Source organism: Natator depressus, chromosome 10 (genome assembly GCF_965152275.1).
Source record: "Natator depressus isolate rNatDep1 chromosome 10, rNatDep2.hap1, whole genome shotgun sequence".
In the NCBI taxonomy this organism is placed as follows: Eukaryota; Metazoa; Chordata; order Testudines; family Cheloniidae; genus Natator; species Natator depressus.
Genome location: NC_134243.1, coordinates 56,181,467 through 56,202,207, shown reverse-complemented (window position 1 = coordinate 56,202,207; position 20,741 = coordinate 56,181,467). Strand labels below are relative to the sequence as shown.

Below are 20,741 nucleotides of genomic sequence, written 5' to 3'. Positions count from 1 at the left end.
GAGGGAAGTGTTACACAGAGCTGGTTGCTGGGTTTATGTCACATGAGGATTCCTCTGCAGGGGAATCCCCAGGTGCTCTGTGGCAGTGACACAAAGGAAACTAGATCTGGATTTACGTCTCCAGCTGAGAGATACAAGTCTCGTAGTAAAGGAGCAAAGAAACAAAAATCTTATTTTCATCCAAGTGTCATAATAATTTCATCCAAGTAATAAAAACGGGGAGAAAATGACAGCAAATATATATAATATCAAAGGAACAAAAAATAAACACAGTTTGTAATACTCTATGAGAAGACAATTAGTCCGAAAGGTGCACAACCAAAATACTTTCCCACTTCAAATAATTTTTGTATCAATAAAAAATTGGTGATAGAAATATAAATGTATCATTTTGATGTAAAACTCACCTGACTCCAGCTTCCAGCAAACCACTCCACTTTACCCACACAGGGTCCATTGTCACAGGGGATTGTTTCAGAGGGTCTGTTATTCCCACAGCCCTCCAGTGGCAAACTGCTGACATGGTTGGTCATACAAACTACTGACCGTGTTCGGACTCCTGCACCACATTCCGCAGAACACTGTACGATGGGAGACGAAATAGACACTCATCAGTCCCTTTCTTTGACCGATGGTTACACAATTAAATGAAGACCGGGAACAATCCTGGAAGTGCTAATGATACTATTCAATGCTCATTATTATTTGTATTACTGTTGTGCCAAAAGGCCCCATATCATGTCAGGGCTCTATTGTGCTTGGTGCTGTACAAACATAATAAAACACAGTCCCTGCTTTAAAGAGCTTACAATCTAAATGAACAAGACAGATGAAAGGGATGAGGTGGGGAGGGAAGGATGTAACTTATAAGGACAGTGAGCAGGATGAAGTCAGGGTAGTTCTTCAAAGCTCTTCTCCTCTACCCCAGATTTGTTTTATTTCCTTATATATACACACACAGGGGAGAGGGTGTGAGCAGAGGGAAGGGAAAATGGATGAATTCGACAAACAATATGAGACGTGTATGGCTCCATTTTCAAACTTTGGTGCTTGAGGCAGGACACCCTGTTTCACATCTGGGTGCACCATTTTGCATTTATATACCAATAGTGACAGCCTACGGCTGACAAAGAGGATGGGGGCTGGGAGGGCTTTCCTAGACCTCTGGCACTGGTATTGAGGCGGGCTGCAGAGCAAGTCTTGAAGTCTGTTGGTCATGTTGCAGGGTGCAACAGCTAGAGCCACCACAGGGTGATAAAAAGGTACATGAAAGGGTCAGGCAAACCCTAAACCAATCATTATTAACCCATCACTAATTATTAAACAAATAATTTCAGTGCAAAACTATTGATTGTAATATTTCCAGAGAACTTGATTCTGTGGTACATTGATGTTCACATTTTTTCAATGTTACTTCTTAACTGTACACTTCCTCCATATAACCCAAAGCATGTTTTCTAAACCTACACACACACACACACACACTTTCTTTTTTAAAATTCCCTTTGGGCTCCATATTCCTCCTGGATCATGGCTAGGAGGAGATTTGATTTTTTAAATTTTATTTCTAAATTTGATCTGACTCCCTTTCCCATTTAAAAAAATGTCTAACCATGCTATTATTTTTTTTCCCAGAACACAAGCCTACTGCAAAACCAATTGATATAGAAAGCCTGAAACCTACCATGGATGTAGGTCTCATTGAGGACTTTTGCTAGGATTAAAAAGTTTTTGATTGAAATCTACCAAAGTTACAGGCATTTGACAATTATCTACTGAATATGCATTAAGATACAGTCATTAATTACATGATCACGGATGACTTTAGAAATTACCACAAAGTAATCAAAGCACATCAAGGACAAAGTAGATGACCATAATGGTCCCTTCTGGTTTTCAAAATCCATGAATCTATGAAAGTTCAGATCCAGATTTCACAAAAGGTCAGGGATGTTTTCAGATTTGAGGTTTTCCTTTGGCCTCTAGTTATTGAAAATGAAAAGGTACCACCAAAATTGCAGGAAAAATCTGCAACTATATTACATTGCATTGTATTGTGTTATAATGCATACACCAAGCGTTAATTTTCACATTTCATGACTTAATTACTAAACTTTGCTAACACTGAAACCTTAACATTGCATTAAATAAATTGTTTATTACTATACATAGATGGGTGGACACATTTGTCACAAACGTGAAGATGCCATGCAGTTATTCATTGCTCATCTTGGATTAGATTCCACTTAGCACACACCTTTAGCTATTCCCCTTGCACTCTGCCCTGGTATCTTTCTCCACGAGGAATAATTCTACCAGTTCAACACCCTGCGTAGCTTCTACTGCTGCCATTAAAAACAAACAAACCTAACATGCCAGTGTTCAGTTTGGTATTTTGCATATAGCAGACTCTAGATTTCTTTGTCTATTTTTTCTTATTACTCACATTTTTCTTCTTAGCTGCACTCGATATTTTGTGTCTGGATTATTAAAAAGCAAGAAAAAGTGTGCAGCTTGCTGAAAGATGTGTGTGCAGCTTGCTGAAAGATGTGTGCATAACTAAATTTAAACAGCTACAAGCTATTATATTATATTACACATGGAAAGAAAACCACAAATAACAATTTGTTACATGGTGAACACATATGCTTGATTGGCATTTGCAATTTTATTTTTAATATATAATTTCATTAGCTAGGAGAAGTTATACATTGCTGCTAGACTGTATAGAATATTCCTTGTGAATGAATGGATGGCTCTGTATTGGTTAGTGTACCCTTACTGCATTTTTAAAGGGATGACTCAAGGTACTGGTGATGGGACACAGACCTGGTTTCTCCTAGTTTGAATCTCGCTCCAGTCAGTGGTGACAGAAAGTCTACCCTATCTGATTTACAGTGCTGGTGATCTGTGGGGCTAGTGATTTATTGAGCTGGTGATCTCTGCCTAGTTCCAGCTGTCCACATTACAAAAAAACAATCACAACTGGCATTAGCTGCCTTTCCTGTTGGTCTTCTCAAGAGAGGCCAAGGATTGAATGGGCAATGGAAACCAAATTACCCCCTCACCATCCTGATGCATATTGGTAGGGTAATGTGGGAAACATACTGCTTTTGTAACTGTTCCATGGATTAACACCAGTAATTTACTTTCCGCTGTCATCCAGCCAGCACCTTTCAGAAAGCACTTAAGCAAATACCTGATTTAAGCATACAAGTGCTTTGCTGAATTGGGACCTTGAAGAAGGTAAAGTGAGTTAACTGTTACAAATGATACATATTGAATACTACTACTATTGTTAATACTAATTACTAATCAAAATATAATTTTGGAGTGGTTGAAAATTCAGGATTTAAACACATGCTTAAGTATTTTTCTGAATTAAGACTTGTGTCCCAAATTTCCTCCTGAATCTGAAAAATAAAAATAATTCAGTCTCTTCTAAATGATGCCTGCAAGTAACAGATATGAATCTCAGTCTCTTTGTGAGACAACCTAAAACCAGACCCCAGCTACTAAACTGATTGATTAAAATGGTCATGTTGCTGTACACAGCTCTCGTATTGGTCTCCCCAGCAGGCCTCTCTGCTCTATTATTATGAATTGGCAGTGTATTGATATGTACAAGAATCATGCTTTGCAAACAAATCTGATAGCTAATTTTGTATGTAACTTACATGGATTCTTTAAATACTGCTTACTTTGTAACAAAAGAGGTGCCAGGGCTCAAGCAATTTTTTTACTTTCATAATTGAAGTGGCAAGGCCAGCGATGTTGGAGCTATAAACTGCAAAGCTTAGAGGTGCTGGGGCTCAGCCCTGGCACAAGTTAAGTACTGCCTTTAAGCGTTAAAATATATGCTGGTCTCCTATTTAATACCATGACCTACATAGTTCTCAATATGTAAGTATTTAACTGAGCCCCATAAATAATTGTATTTCAAACCAACTAAGCAGGAATGTGCAGTGTTGCTGTAGCCATGTCTTAATGGATATTAGAGAAATAAGGTGGATGAGGTAATATATTTTATTGGACCAACTTCTGTTAGTGAGAGAGGCAAGCTTCTTCAGTGCAAGCTCAAAAGCTTGTCTCTCTCACAAACTGAAGTTAGTCCAATAAAATATATTACCTCACCCACCTTGTCTCTCTAAGTGGGAATATGTCTTGTATCCACTCAGCATATTACACCCTAGGAAGGTATAGTTAAATATACGGTGAGGGGAGGGGCGAGGAAACAGGAGCAGAGTTATCCTACAAACAATTTCCTTATTTCTAAGTAATTTCCATTTGACAATCTAATTTACTTTTCTGCTTCCCAAACAAAACAGAATTGGGAACAAGCTTAGTCTGTGAAGTCTTCCAGAAATTCTCCATAGTCTTCTGTTTTAAATGATTATGTCTGAGCTGGATTAATGTCTCAAATAACAAAGGAAATACCAAATGGGAAGGTATCGAGCTATCCCACTCTGTGCTGTGAGATTTTACTACAGATTAGCTACCCACAAAGGATCTGAGCAGCAAATGTAAAACCCAAATGTTTCTTATTTTAGTTTTTTGGTTTTCCATGTTGTTTTTTTCATAAGTAAAAACCTCCTATGTAAAAGCCAGGCTCCCAAGAGCTCAAAGGTACAGCCCAGCACAGGACTACAGTAGAGCCCTGCAGCGGGACTGGGATCCCACAGTTCCACAGGACCTGCTGCCATAATAGCAGGAGCGGATGGGAGCGGAATGAAAAAATAGTCCCACGGAGGGCTCTACCCAAAGGTACAGAGAGGGAGTATTTGGATAAAGCCATGCTTTCCCTTCCAGTTCTTACAGATTACACACATATGTTATGTTGCTTTGTAGTCCCACAAAAATACAAGTTTGGGTGACACCCACCCTGATATTCAAAGGTGTGCTGTTTCTTTTCTTCCCAAACTCCCTCCCTCATCAGTTCAGCTTGAAGACCCTTTTATTCCCTACCTTCTTAAAAAAAAAATTGATACCAGTGTTTGTGAAAGCCAGAATGACCTCTGGGTAAAACTGATGTCTGATCTGGCACCACTTGCTCTGGGAGCAGCAGGCCTGAATTTCTGTGTTTATTCACAGGATAGGTAGAACAGGAAGACTGTGATTGTGCAAGCTTCCACACACTGATGTGCCGACCTGGAGTTACATTGATAATTCAGTCTCCAATTCGTATTCTAAACTGAGACAGTCAACATGGCTTCCAGGTAAGTGACAACAGCAGTGTAGACATTTGTCTATGAGGAGCTAAACTAAGCCTGCTCTCCCCACTCATTTCATGTGGTTTTAGGCCACAATTTTTAGCTTTAACTGAAGTTTAAAAAAAACCCAAAGAAACAAGTAACATGTTTTCTAGTAAAGCATTGGTAAAACTTGCCAATTTCTGCTGATACCCCTTCTCCAGACCTCACCCCTATCCCACACATTATTTCCTACAGTATTTAGAAGATTGTGCAAATCCTTTCCAATTTATGTACTACAGGAGGGCCACAAAAATAAAATGAATATCTATTTATGAAAAGTTAGAAAACAAAGTTACAAAAATCATTCACCTGCATTCCATCTAAACTATGAGAAAATTGGACACTAGTGCTTTTGGAATATACTCCAAGGTGAAGCAAGCAGTGATCTACTGGCAATAGGTGAAGGGCCAAATTTTCAAGAGAGCCCAATTCCCATTTAGGCACCCAAATAAAGGCCAGATTTTCAAAGGAGATCAGTGTACTGCGAGCAATGCTGATTTCTTTTGAAAATCTGGTCATAAGTGTCCCAAATAGAAATGGTCAGTTCCTATTTGTCTGAGATACTAAGTATGTTTAAACCACTTGGACTAAACAAATAGGAAAATTATTCAGTGTGGAGTTAAATGAGCTAATGGAGCAGAACCACTCGAAACTTTGTAGAATTACTGGTTAATTGGTAGTTACATTAAAAGAGTGAACCAGCCAAATCTTTCCCAGATGAATAGTAAAAATGCAGTAACTATTCTATAAATTCAGCTTATTTCCCACTTTATTTTTGTATTACCTGGTTGGTGTATTTATTTTTATTTAAAGTGACTGCTCTAACCTCTATTGTCCTAATACGTGCTCATTATCTTTCAGATCCAAGAGCTATGCCCCTGCTCCCAACAACAGGGAGTTTTATTATGTCAAGTAATTGCTTAACCTTCTCTTGCCTTGATACAACAGAACAAGGGGAGTAGCTGACACAGGACCTCTCCAGAGAGATGCCAGTGAAGATTTTCCTTCAGACTGGTTACTGTACTGGAAGGCGAAGGCTACTACACATTAAGGGCAGGTCTTCACTACCCGGATCGGTGGGTAGTGATCGATCCCCGAACGTGCTCCCTGTCGACTCCGGAACTCCAGCTCGCGAGAGGCAGAAGCGGAGTCGACGGGGGAGTGGCAGCGGTTGACTCACCGCCGTCCTCATGGCCAGGTAAGTCGACCTAAGATACGCCAGCTTCAGCTACGCTATTTGCATAGTTGAAGTTGCGTATCTTAGGTCGACCCCCCCACCCCCACCCCCAGTGTAGAGCAGGGCTAAGTTTTTTAAACCAAGGGAAAAGTGTGTGAGATGTTTAGAAGTAGGGTGATGGCTAGAAATACACTAGTGGTGGAAGAGCAATAATAGGATAGCAATAGGAATTATGTTGACCAGGGACTGTACCAAGTCACAACACAGTGAATTGCACTACCACAGTTAGTGATGTGAACAATTAGACCCCCCCTCAGAGTCTGAACCTTGGTGAGAGTTGGACTCCTAAAGATGTATGTAAATCCTTAAGGGGGGAAACATTTTTAGTAATTGCTTGTGAAATCTGGTGCACTATTGTACTTAACTTCAGTGTTCTGTGATAAAATATGAGCTTGTTTTATTGTAATTCTAATCTCTATGTATAGTTTCCAGTTATAAAATGTCTGGTTTTATATTAATGTCTGCAAATATAATAGCATGCTGTATTGACCAATGAGTGCCCGATTGCTTATAAACAAACCAATTTGTTTTTGGCAGTCACATGTTTTTTAGGAAATCTGAAGCAGCTGCATCATGCGAAAGGAAAACAAACTGGAGGAGGAATAAACGCTTCTTTAGGCATTGGCCACACTTCTATCAACATGTCCTTCAAAATTAGACTGGTTTTGTGTTTCATTGCAAGCTAAATACTGAGTTATGGCTTTGCACTGAAACATTGCAAAATTGGTACCCTTATAGGGTTTCAACACAAAATGAGGGGAAACTTGACACTTTGACGGAGTTTTACTTAAAACTTGGAAGAAAAAAAATCACATTTGCATGATCTCCTGTGAGGTGGAACTGCTGCACTTTCCATGGCTCTCCCCAGGCCTTCCTTACCCATCACTCCACCAGGACCAGGAGGATTCTATTTTATATGTCCACTGTTAGAAACAATCATTGTTAATCGTAATACATCATGGGATACAGGCAGTGGTGGATTTAGAGTTAGTAGGGCCTGTGATGTTCTGTACCTCAGGAGAATACTCTACACCCCCATGTTCATCCTTATACTATGATTGTATAGTATTCAATGGAAAGTCTGTCATGTCAGGTGTCTTCGGAAGGCTCATGGTGTACTGAGCATTGTTGTTATGGTAATGTTATAGTAATGTTATAGGTTTTAATTTATATAGTTATGAGGCTGAAAATGTATCCTCATGGCTTACAACAAGCCCAGGCAAAAACTCTCCAAGAGCAGAGGGGCAGTTCACAAGTCATCAGGGCATGTATGGGACAAACCCAGCCCATCCTCACAGGAACAAAGGCCACTGGCCTAAGCAGCAACAAAGGATCTGTTGGGCAGAGTCAGTCACCCCCCCCTCCTTTGGTCAGTTTGGGACTGCTCACCTGACTCTAAAGGGGGAAGGGGGCAAAGCCAAGAGGGAAGAAAGGACATGATAAAAGGAAGAGACGTTGCCCTGCTCTTCCTCTCTCTTCCATCTCCATACATCACCACCAAGCGACTGAAGTGCTGATCAAAGGGGAGAGCCTGGCTGAAGGGCAACCAGCCAGCCTGTGGTGGGAAGCATCTAAGTTTGTAAGGGCACTGAAAGTGTTAAGATCAGCTTATAATGTGTTTTGCTTTTATTTCATTTGACCAAATCCGACTTGTTGTGCTTTTGACTTATAATCACTTAAAATCTATCTTTGTAGTTAATACATTTGTTTGTTTATTCTACCCGAAGCAGTGCATTTGGTTTGAAGTGTGTCAGAAACTCCCCTTGGGATAACAAGCCTGGTGCATATCAATTTCTTTGTTAAATTGACGAACTCATATAAGCTTGCAGCATCCAGCAGGCATAACTGGACACTGCAAGACGGAGGTTCCTAGGGTTGTGTCTGGGACCGGAGATATTGGCTAGTGTCATTTGGTTGCACAATCCAAGGAGCAGCTCACATGCCAGAGGCTGTGCGTGAACAACCCAGGAGTGGGGGTTCTCACAGCAGAGCAGGGTAACGCTGGTTTCCAGAGTCAAGGATTGTAGTGACCTAGCAGATCACTGGTCCAGATAACACCAGGGGAATGTCACAGGGCCCTGTGTGGAGTTTCATTTTTGGGGCCTCCCTCACAGGACCCAGCCAAGAAAAAGAACATTCTCTCTTATCTCCTCTCCATTTTGCATTCTTCTTTTCTTCATCCTCCTCCTATATTATAAATAATGGGAAGTAAATGAAAATAAAGCTAGGTACCTTAATTGGGGCAGTGGGTGTGGACGGTGGGCTCTGGGAGGAAATTTGGGTGCTGGGTGTGGGCTCTGGGCTGGGGCGGGGGATTGGGGTGTGGGAGGGGTGCGGGCTCTGGGAGGAAGTTTGGGTGTGGGGTGCAGGCTGTAGGCTGGGGCAAGGGGTTGGGGTGCAGGATGGGGGCAAGAGGGAGGCACTTATCTCGGGCAGCGCGGCTCCCAAAGTGACCGGCATACACACCCCTCCAGCAGCAACTCCTAGGAGGGGGGAGCAGGGCGGTCTCCACGCACCACTGCCCGCAGGCACCACCCCTGCAGCTCCCATTGGCTGCAGCTCCCGGCCAATGGGAACTGCGGAGTTGGTGCTTGGGGCAGGGGCAGGGGCAGTGCGCACACCCCACCCCCAGAGGCCACAGGGACATGCTGGCTGCTTCTGGGAGCGAAGTGGCACAGAGGGAGGGAGGCAGAGCAGGAGGGAAGCCGCCTTAGCCCTGCTGGCATGCTGCTGGCATGTGCTTGGTGGGAGGGGGACGGCAGGTCTCCATGCGCTGCCCGGGGCAGGGGCAGCATGCAGAGCCGCCTCCCCCCTGCACCAGGGGCGCGCAGAGACATGCCAGCAGCCGGCCACTTCTGGGAGTGGCGTGGGGCTACCGGCCACGGCATACAGGCAGCCTGCCTGCCTAAGCCCTGCTGCGCCGCCGGCTGGGACTCAGAGGCAGGTTGTCAGATATTTGTCCTGCATTTTGGGGGGCCCCCTGTCATTGGGAGCCCCGTGCTACTGCGGTTTGTTTCATGGTAAATCCGCTCCTGGATACGGTTAACTAGGGTTTCTATTGCTTCTGGCAAGCTAGCTAATCTAGTGTACCAATCAGTCACCCATACAAACAGTCCCTGAACATTCTGCTGCTCTAAGCAACCACCTGTTCCACCTCCTTTTTAGAGTCAGCTTTGGGAGGACAATTTGGCAGCCTTCAATATCAGAACTGTAGGCATTTCAGAATAATTTAACAATTTGGAAGGTTATATTGTATATTGATTTCTAAAAGCCACCTGGAATTCCTAGGGTGAATTTCTCAAGTGAAGAATGCACTGTCAAAATATATGACACTAAACAACAGGAAACAGTTTCACTGAAATATAAGTCAGCTAGCCTGTTGAAGATGAGATTTGTGCCAGGTTACAGAGCAGTAAACTGCAGTGGATAGGCCTAATTTTATGGCGGAATTCCAGCCAGCCATCTCAAGGCTGAATGTTCAAGACCAGTAAGAAGTCAGTATTAACAGGAATAATCCTGGTAAGGGTATAAATCATCTGAAATTGACACAGAATTGTAAAAGCAGCAGATAGCACTAAAACTGCGTCTAAAACAATATATAAACAGAAAGTTCAAGGGGTAACATTTTCAAAAGCATCTAAGTCCAGTTGGAATTTAGGCTCATAGGTGAGTTAGTTGATTTTGAAAATGAGACTTAAGTACTTTAGAAATTTTTCACCATTATCTTTTCCTTATTAGAAAGACAGGGTGGATGAAGTAGCCAGTTAAACCCTCTCCAGTAACAGCTGTGTGAGGAAACTGGGTGTGTGTGTGTAAGTGGGTTATCGATTGTTGTAATAAGCCATAAACCCAATGTGACAAGGTGGATGAGGTAATATCTTTTATTGAACCAACTTTGGTTGGTGAGAGAGACAAGTGTTTGAGCTTACGCGGAAGAAGCTTGTCTCTCTCACCAACAGAAGTTGGTCCAATAAAAGATATTACCTCACCCAACTTGTCTCTGTAATATCCTGGGACTGACACGGCTACAACAACACTGCATACATAAATCCAGTGTCTCTATTTAGTCCATTACTTTTAGTGTCTGGCAAAGTAATGAATTTAAGCTCCCAGGTTAATCTTTTGAAGGTGTTTGAGGATGAGCACTGAGAGGTCAGATATAGAGTGATCGCTTTTTGAAAAGTGTTCACCCACAGTGATATGGTGTTTTTGTCTTTTATCATTTTTCTATGTGAGTTCATTCGAGAGTGTAATGATTGTCTCATTTCACCCACACAGTTGTTACTCGGGCATTTAGTACACTGGATGAGATCCTGTTGTGATACACAGGAGTAGGAGCCCATGGATCTTGAAAGGTGTGTTGTGGGGGTTGTTGATCATCGTAGCAATGAAGACATGCCTACAGATATTGCATCTGTTGTTCTGGCAGGGACTGACACTGCTTTGAGTTGGTGTGTCCTAGTCTGTGGGAAGCTGACTTCTGCTGATGAGCTTGGAGAGGTTTGGGGGTTGTTTGTAGGCCTGAAAAGAAGATTCAGGAAAGATCTATTTCAGGATGTGGTCCCCACTGAGTATGGGTTGAAATTGTTTAATGATACCCTGTATGGGTTCCAGTGTGGGGTGGTAGGTGACAACTAGGAGTGGGCTGTCAAAGTGTGTTTTATTTCTGTATTGAAGCAGATTCTCTTGGGATATTTTTGTGGCCCATTTCATGACGCAATTTAATTCTCTGGTAGAGTGTCCTTGTTTTTTGAAGGTGGTTTTAAGTGTGTTAAGGTGCATATCCTGGACTTTGTCCTCGGACCATAGTCTCTGGCGCCTGAGTTCCTGGCTGTAGATAACAGATATCTTGGTGTATTTTGGAGTGGTTACTGGATCTGTGAAGGTAGGTGTGGCAATCTGTGGGTTTCTTGTATATAGTTGTCTGTCGGGCTTCACTGTTGAAGCTGAATGTGGTGTCAAGGAAGTTGATGCTAGTGTGGGAGCATTCTAGAGAGAGTCTAATTGATGGGTGGTGGTTGTTGAAGTTGTGGTGGAAATCTATGATGGAGTTTTGGTTGTCCGTCCAGAGGATGAAAATATCATTAATGTAACTCAGGTATATCATTTGTTTCTTGGTGCATTTATCCAGAAATTCTTCCTCAAGGTGGCCCATGACGAGGTTGGCATACTGGGGAACCATCCTAATACCCATGGCTTTTCCCAGGGTTTGGAAAAAGTGTTTGTTGTTGAATATAAAATTGTTATGGGTGGGGATGAAATGGATGAGTTTGGCAATGTATTTGGGGTCAGGTGAATATCTGCATGTTGTCCATTGTCTTGTAGAAATTTGAGGCAGGCAGCAATGCTGTCATTGGGAGGGATTTTTTTTCCTTTCCCACCCCATGACTGGAAAGCTGTTAACCAAACACTTCACCTTGAGCGGTGCCTTGAAATATGTGTTAACTAGTTATGCTAAGCAATCTGTTCCATCTTGTATTTAGCAGTGACACTCTGAATACATTTCCCAGATGTGAAGAAGAGCTCTGTGTAAGCTTGAAAGCTTGTCTCTCTTACTGACAGAGATTGGTCCAATAAAAGATATTGCTCACCCCCCTTCTCTCTCTAATATCCTGGGATCAACATAGCTACAACAACACTTCATACATCTTCTCCTTATCTCAGGGCATGTCTACACTTACCATGGATAGACGCTGTGGTGATCGATCCACCGGGGGTCAATTTAGCGGGTCTAGTGAAGACCTGCTAAATCGACCGTAGATCACTCTCCCATTGACTCCGGTACTCCACCGGAATGAGAAGCATAAGTTAAGTCAATGGGAGAGTTTCTCCTGTTGACCCAGGGCGGTGTAGACACAGCAGTAAGTCGACCTGAACTATGTTGACTCCAGCTACGTTATTCACGTAGCTGGAGATGCATAACTTAGATCGACTTAAGCCCGTAGTGTAGACCTGCCCTCAGTTCTGCCACTGAGGCTTGAGGATATGTCATTGCACTTTCTCAACCTAATTTTTCAATTGTTGTGACATACTGTTTATTTATGGCATTTAACTTTCATAACTAAAAGTATGGTCTTTTGATTATAAAGCACAGACCTGGGATTCAAGTGTCCTGAGTTCTTTTTTTTTGCTATAGACTCACATTGTCACCCTGTGCATAAAACTTATCTTCTGAACTTCAGTTGTTCTGAGCACCTGCAAACCCCTGGAAGTCAGATGCTCAGCGCTTCTGAAACCTTAAGGTTGTCTATGGAAGTACTTCCCTACACAAAAATCCACAGTTAACCTGTGGAACTGATTGCCAGAAGATGTTGTGAAGGCCAAAAGTATAACTGGGTTTAAAAAAATTAGATACATTGATGAAAGATAGGTCTATCAATTGCTATTAGCCAAGATGGTCAGGGATGCAATCTATGCTCCAGGTGTCCCTAAACCGCTGACTGCCAGAAGCTGGAACTAGACAATAGGGGATGAATCACTCAATAACTGACCTGTTCTGTTCATTCTCTCTGAAGCATCTGGAATTGGCCATTGTCAGAGACAGCATACTGGGCTAGATAGACCACTGGTCTGAACCAATATGCCTGTTCTTGTGTGCCTTCATTTCCTCATCTGTTAAATGAGGATTACATCATTAGTGTATGTGAAGCACCCTAGAATCCCTCCAACAGGAGACGTAAGGTAAGTATTATTATTTCATTTTATTGTAGCACAGTTGAGATTCAAAGCTAGTCTTGCTTTGCTGTTCCCTAATGCACAATGCTGTTTTCTTTCCAGCTTTTATTTTGGCTTCCAAATATCATTAACATTTTAAAAGCTCTCCCTTGTAAATATGTAGTAAATATAAAATGAGAAACAAATGAACAAACAAAAATATTGAGCACACCAGTCAGTTGACAGAGAACACGGGTGATTTTCGCACCATAGTAAAATAGGAGAGTGTGCGTTCCCTGCTTCTCATTCTCCAGTAAACTGAACTATAGATCAGAGCCATATGGACCATTAGCAACAACATTTCCAGGCCACATGGATCTCATCTAATTTCTGTCAACCTAGTTTTGTTGATATGTTTGGTAAGGGTCACCAACCTTACACCCTGGCCTAGACTGATTTATGAATTTGAATCCAAATGTGGTGAAACTCTGCAGTTTTAACACAGTATTATTTTGAGCAGGGGCACCATTTGGGGTGGGGGGCAGGGGAGAGCTCTAGCCCTCCCCTCCCCCCAAGTTTCGTAGGGGAGGTCTACTCACCCTAGCCCTAGATGGAGCTCTTAACTGCAACAGCTTGAGGGTGATATGGGATGAGTTCCAAAGCTGGGAGCAGCATAGCCTTTGAGGCAAGGAGTTTGTTTATAAACAGAGGTAGGGTGATTGAGATAAAAAAAGGCTTACCATTAAAGTAGGTTTCAGAGTGGCAGCCGTGTTAGTCTGTATTCGCAAAAAGAAAAGGAGTACTTGTGGCACCTTTGAGACTAACCAATTTATTTGAGCATTAAAGTAGATTAAGGATCCTTAGATGATCCTGAATGCACTGCCAGGCACTTCAGTTAAAAGATTGGAAACAAACGGTAGGAATAAAAGGTGAGAATGGAGAGAGGTAAATTGTGGTGTCCCTCAGGGGTCTGTACTGGGACCAGTCCTATTCAACATATTCATAAATGATCTGGAAAAAGGGGTACACAGTGATGTGGTAAATTTTGCAGATGATACAAAATTACTCAAGATAGTTAAGTCCAAAGCAGACTGCAAAGAGTTACAAAGGGTTCTCACAAAACTGGGTGACTGGGCAACACACTGGCAGAAGAAATTCAGTGTTGATAAATGCAAAGTAATGCACTTGGCAAAATATAAGCCCAACTATACATACAAAATGATGGGGTCTAAATTAGCTGTTACCACTCAAGAAAAGAACAGGAGTACTTGTGGCACCTTAGAGACTAACAAATTTATTTGAGCATAAGCTTTCGTGAGCTTTTGCGAATACAGACTAACACGGCTGCTACTCTGAAACCACTCAAGAAAGACATCTTGGAGTCATTGTGGATAGTTCTCTGAAAACAGCTGCTCAATGTGCAGTGGCAATTAAAAAAACTAACAGAATATTGGAAATCATTAGGAAAGGGATAGATAATAAGAGAAAAATATCATATTGCCTCTATACAAATCCACGGTACACCAACATATTGAATAGTGTGTGCACATTTGGTCACCCCGTCTCAAAAAATATACTGGATTTGGAAAAGGTACAGAGAAGGGCAACAGAAATGATTAGGGGTTACTAACCCCACAGAGTTAGTAATAATGTAAGAATATACATTAAAATTTAAAACCGAACAAGTGTCCCTTAAGCAACTTGCCACAAGATGTCAAAACATGTTGTTATTAGAGCTGAGTGGGTCTAATATTTATTTAATTTTCTTTCTTTTATAAAGGAATTAGATACAGGGCTCCTGTCAGCTAATTGATAAGTTATCTGTCAAAAAACTAGAGTTCTCAAGTGCCTAAGTAGTCTCATGAATCATGGTTAAAGTCCCCCCCCCAACCAAAATCTGAAATGGTGCCCCTGATTTTGAGCTATCAGATTCATTGCAAGAGAGACTTGGGAAGATCTACGCAAATTTGTTTCTGCAAACTCATGATAGTAAATTCCCCAAGTTTTACTGAGCTTTTCTGTAAATGAAAAAAATCACAGATAATGTAAAGGCAGCCTTTGGAATTTGGAGAGTTAATTAGCCGGTCAATTTTTTTTTCATAGAAAAAGAAACAATGAATGTAGTATGACAAATAGAAACAGATGAAGTTCTTGTTAAATGTTTTGGGCCCAATCCTGCTCCTGTTGACTTCGATGGGAACAATATTTGGTGTTTAACCTGCTACTGCTCTCACTTTTCATACTGAAATAAATATCTCAGTGTGTTTCAGTTGGAGCTTAGTAGATATCAGAGTCAGGTATCTGACACCTAACTTTAAATTCTTTAAGTATTTACTGGATCATGTCACTCTCTAAACTTGTGGTTGATTGTTTTATTTTTTAAGAGGATGATTGTGGAAGGTCTGACTACCATATACAGAAGAAGATACACCACGTGATCCACACTGTGGTCATGCAAACTGTAAGCTTTGCACATGCAATGTATATAAACCCCAAAGTCCATAAGACTCTACATAAGCGCATACACAGGATTCTGTCAATGTTCCTTGAAATAACTATTAAGGTAATGCTCTGATTTTTTTGTGGTTTGGAAATTGTCTGTCATGAGTCTCCTTGATCTGATATGCAGCCTCTCTCTAGTTTCTTTACTTAACAGAGGTTGCTTAATGGTGGTTATTAGACAGCATGTCACTACATCAATTCAAGCTTAGTTTACATATAGTGTTAGATTATGACAGAAGGAGCACTACAGAGAACCATGCTTTACTCTTCAAAGATTTGCTTCAGGGAGATTGCTTGGAGCAAGATGGCTTGTTCTAGGAGGGAATCAGAACTCGGTTTTATATAGCGCCTTTCAGACCCTGGGTATACAAAAGCATTTTACCAAGCAGTGTTAGTGCAGTGACTGAAGGTAACAGCAGCTGCCAATATGCTCAATACTATAATAGCTAACACTCTTAGCCGGTTTCAGAGTAACAGCCGTGTTAGTCTGTATTCGCAAAAAGAAAAGGAGTACTTGTGGCACCTTAGAGACTAAGCTGGGTAGCTCATTTTATAGTCTGCTGTATAATTCTATTATTAAAGCAGAATTTCTAATGGTAATTGATTTCTATTAGTGTGTTCTTGAATAGTTCATACTATAGACGACGAGTAAATTTTTAGAAATATACACTACAGCATGTCATTAGGGCTGTGACCATTACTGAACCCGCATCTCAATTAGGTATATAATTTAATACAATTTTTCATTCATTCTCCTGTTCATGGATCACAGAGTGCACCCTTCAGATCACCAGAGCCCAGTTCTCTGTCAATGTTGTGGCCTGCTCTATACTATGGCTGAGGTGAGTAAGGTTGGAAGCCATGACATCCCTTCAGCATGTGTGAGGCTGTTCAGGAGGACTTCTCCATCCAGCTATTGTTGGATCAAATGTATGCAGCTGGAGGGCTGATATGGTCGAGGAGGTTTGAAGCACAGTCTGTAAACTGAAGAATGGCCATGCTGCCGGTATTTGCAGTATAGATGCAGAGCTAATTGAGCATGGTGGGGATTCCATTTTGGGAGGGCTGACCCACATTATCAACAAAATATGGATTCATGAGAAACTACCTGACGACTGGTGCCATGGGATTATTCCCCCATTTTGGAAAGGGTAAGGCAATGCTCTGGTGTGCTCTAATCACCACAGCATCACTCTGCCTTCCATTCCAAGCAAACTGTTCATGATGGTTCTTCTTGAGCGTGTTAAGCACACCATAAGAAATCTACACCATCTACAGCAACTTCCAGTCAGAGTGACTCATTATAAATATGTATTGGTATTAAGGACACAAAAATCTTTTTTAAAAAGCATAATGATGAGTTATTTAAAAATTTTCCTACCCCCAAAATTTCCTGTTACTTCAACAAATCATAGAAACATAGAAATGTAGGACTGGAAGGGACCACGATAAGTCGCTTAGTTCGGTCCCCTGCATTGAAGCAGGACTAAGTGTTATCTGGACCATCCATGATGGTGTTTGTCTAAAGCGTTTCCCAAACTGTGTTCCGCACGATGTGAATAGGTGTTCCATGAAAGAATCTAGAATTTAATTTTGACTCTTGCACCTGATTTTTGTACTACTTTATACGCGCTTTCCAGTTAGAAATTGTTAGTTCAAGTTATTTTAAATTTGTATTTTTGCTTTGTTTTATAAAATAAAATATATTTGAGCATAAATAACGCAATTTTTTATTTGAAAACCAAACAACTACAAAATAATATTATAAGTGTCCCGGAATAGGTTAAAAAGTGTTCCGTGGCCAAAAAAGTTTGGAAAACGCCTTTTCCTAAAAACCTCGAATGACAGAGATTCCTCAATCCAGTGCTTAACTACCCTTACACTGAGGAAGTTTTTCCTAACATAAATCTCCCTTGCTGCAATTTAAGCCCATTATTTCTTATCCTGTCCTTAGTGGTTACGGAGAAATATGTATCATTCTCCTCTTTATAACCACCTTTTATGTACTTGAAGATTCATGTTCCCCCACAGTCTTCTCTTCTTCAGACTCTCCATTTCCCCCCGTCTTTCCTCATAGGCCATGTTTTCTAGACCTTTAATCATTTTTGTTGCTTTCCTCTGGACTTACTCCAATTTGTCCACATCTTTCTCCAGATGTGGTGCCCAGAACTGGACACAGTACTCCATTTGAGGCCTTATCAGTGCTGAGTAGAGTCACTTCTCATATCTTGCATACAACACTCCTGCTAATCCATCCAGAATGATGGGGTTTTTTGTGTGGTTTTTTTTTTTTGCAACAGTGTTACATTGTTGACTCCTATTTATTTTATGAACCACGATAATCCCCAGATCTTTTTTTGAAGTTCTCCTTCCTAGGCAGTCATTTCCCATTTTGTTTTTGTGCAGTTGATTATTCCTTCCTAAGTGTAGTTCTTTGAATTTGTCCTTATTGAATTCCATCCTGTTTACTTCAGACCATTTCTCCAGTTTGTCAAATCATTTTGAATTCTAACCCTGTCCTCCAAAGAGCTTGCAACTCTATGCCATTGTCCAAATCATTTATGAAGCTATCAAATAGAACCGGACCCAGGACAGATCCCTGCGGGACCCCATTCGATATGCCCTTGCAGCTTGATTGTGAACCATTGATAACAATTCTCCAAGTACGATTTTCCAACCAGTTATGTACCTGCATTATAGTAGGTTTGTCTAGGCTATATTTCCTTAGTTATCCAGGCTCATTCCCTCTTTGCAATCTGCCTCCTGCTCCAGCCCTGGCTGGACAGTCAAGCCCCAGTCCCCAAAGACTTCGGTTTCTCTCTCTCCCAGGCATCTAGCTCCTTGTAAATGTAATTTTTGCTTAGGTATTGGACCCCTCCCACTGTAGCAGATAATAATGACTGAGCTGTATTGAGCACCAATGCACACAGGAATTGAAAGCACAGATGTCAATACCCAGAGAAGTTGCTCCAATAAAAGATTACCTTGGCCACCTTATCTATTCACCTTATCTGGTGAATATACATCCATATACACTAAGTAACTGCAAAACTTGTTCAGAAAAATAAGGACCAAATCTTCACCTCCTGCTGTAAACACATTTGAACTGAAGCATTTTAAGGTTCCAAAGTTGTGAAAGCTTATAAGTTCTTTCACTTATGGTTTCCAGCCACAAGGGCCACAATACAATGAGAAAGACTGTTCTGTGGTATTTCCAGCTGGGAGTGGAGGTAGACATGTAATAAATCTCATAAAGAAGGTCTGTTCTTGTGAGATTTCTACCACTCTTTTGCAGACTCAGGAGATTTAAATAAGCTTTATTTTAGCCTCTGAACTTTTGGCTGCTTATCTGAACTATTTGTGGGTCACCCACTGCTGATCTACACTTATTGCTGAATTGTGGCTTGGCTTAAAAATTTTTTTTTTTAAAAGTTGCTTTAGGAAATTAGAGTTAAAGATACAAAGCCTGCAAATCTGGGAGTGCTCATTTCCATATCATTTCAAACTGTCCACCTAAATGCCCTTAAACAGAAACACACCCGATCAAAGGGGAAAGAGGCTGCTGAATCACTAAAGTAGTATTTGACATGCAAAAATAAAATTTTTGGCCAAAGGGACAGATTTGCAGAGCACACAGAGCTTCCATTGATTTCAACAGGAATTGCTACTGTTCAGCACCTTTGAATATCTTATGCAGGTATCTAAGGCAAGGATCTAATTTGAAAATTTTGGCCTGTATTTTTTTCTGATTCATGTAGAGAAGAATCCTTTTCCTTTTATTCTTTTCACAAATCTAACTAAATGCACTGCTGGCAGAGTTGCTGCTAAATTATGCCAACCACAGTAGCAAACATTTGGAAATCATTAATTAGTTCACTTACTTCCATACGCTGAAAAGGTAACAAGCCCATTATTTATTATCCAACTTTAAAACAGCCACAGTAGAAAAAAAATAAAGTTTTCAACATAAGATATTTCATCTCTAGGCTCTCACTTAACATACATAAATATATACATTAAAATTTAAAAACATGATTCTAGATTCAAAAGCTTTCTCCCAGCATGCAAACTGTTTTTATTTATTTTAATTTTTGAAAATAAACATTCTCAGCTATTTAAAAAGTCACATTTTTAATTTTGCAGAAATGAAAGTGTCAGGCTTGGAGAAGAAAAAATAGAGAGTTAGACCCCCAGCTGGTAAAGATGCGCTTCACTGAAGTCAATGCAGCTACAGCAAGTTAAACCAGCTGAGGATCTGGCCCAGCATGTTCTCAAAGGGCTAGTTAAGCTTTTCTATCTTTGAGGATAAACTGCTTTTTTTCTTTCCCACACATAAAATATCACTTGGATAACATTTTACAAGGAATCCAGCTCTACACACTAGAAAAACAAACATAGAAAGGCACTTTGTGGTTTACAATACAGCAATAGGATATACCTTAGCTGTTAACTTCTGGGTTAGTCCACGTAAGAATGTACATTAACATTATCCTGAGTGACTAGCAACTTCCTTTAAAAGTTTAAATGTTCTAAGATGCAATGAGACATTCTCCCCCGCAAAAATATGCCTCAAAAGTTACTTGCATTGACGAGGCACTTAATTAGTCTGTGGAGGGACTGGTAAATAATATTGCTGTCAAACGATGACTTCTATAATATTCCATTGAAGCACTAAGATTCTCTCTCAGCAAATCTATTTGAAAAGGAACGCTCAGCCTGGAGTTTTGTCATTCAGATCCTAGTAAGATTCTGATAATTTTTTCCAATGATGCTTTGAAGACGTGACTCAGGAGTTAGTTTTAATTGAGCACCTCTTCCTACTCTCTGCTAGAAAATGTCTAAAATTTAAGGAGTACTGAACTCTGAAGAGCTGGAAAGCCTCTATGTCATCAAACTGAGTCACAGAGAATCATAAAATGATCCCATCATGGGATTAAAATTTGTAGCATGACACACTAGACTCTGCAATGTTTGCATTCATGTTACTACACTGCCAGAACACATCATCACAGAGAGAAATGAGAAGATCCTGGTGGCTCCGCTAAGTTCACTCAGTACACTCCAATTTTGCCTCAGGCAAATCAGGCTGGTCAGCA

General features: G+C 40.9%; 1 protein-coding gene across 3 annotated transcripts in view; it reads right to left on the bottom strand.

The window, feature by feature from the left end:
- THSD4 (thrombospondin type 1 domain containing 4) overlaps positions 1-20,741 on the bottom strand; it is a 600,975-nt gene that overhangs the window by 32,878 nt on the left and 547,356 nt on the right. For all 3 annotated transcript variants that reach the window (XM_074966229.1, XM_074966230.1, XM_074966232.1), the window contains one exon: positions 408-581. In XM_074966229.1, coding sequence (XP_074822330.1) covers positions 408-581 — 174 coding nt within the window. The remainder of the gene's footprint in view (positions 1-407; positions 582-20,741) is intronic.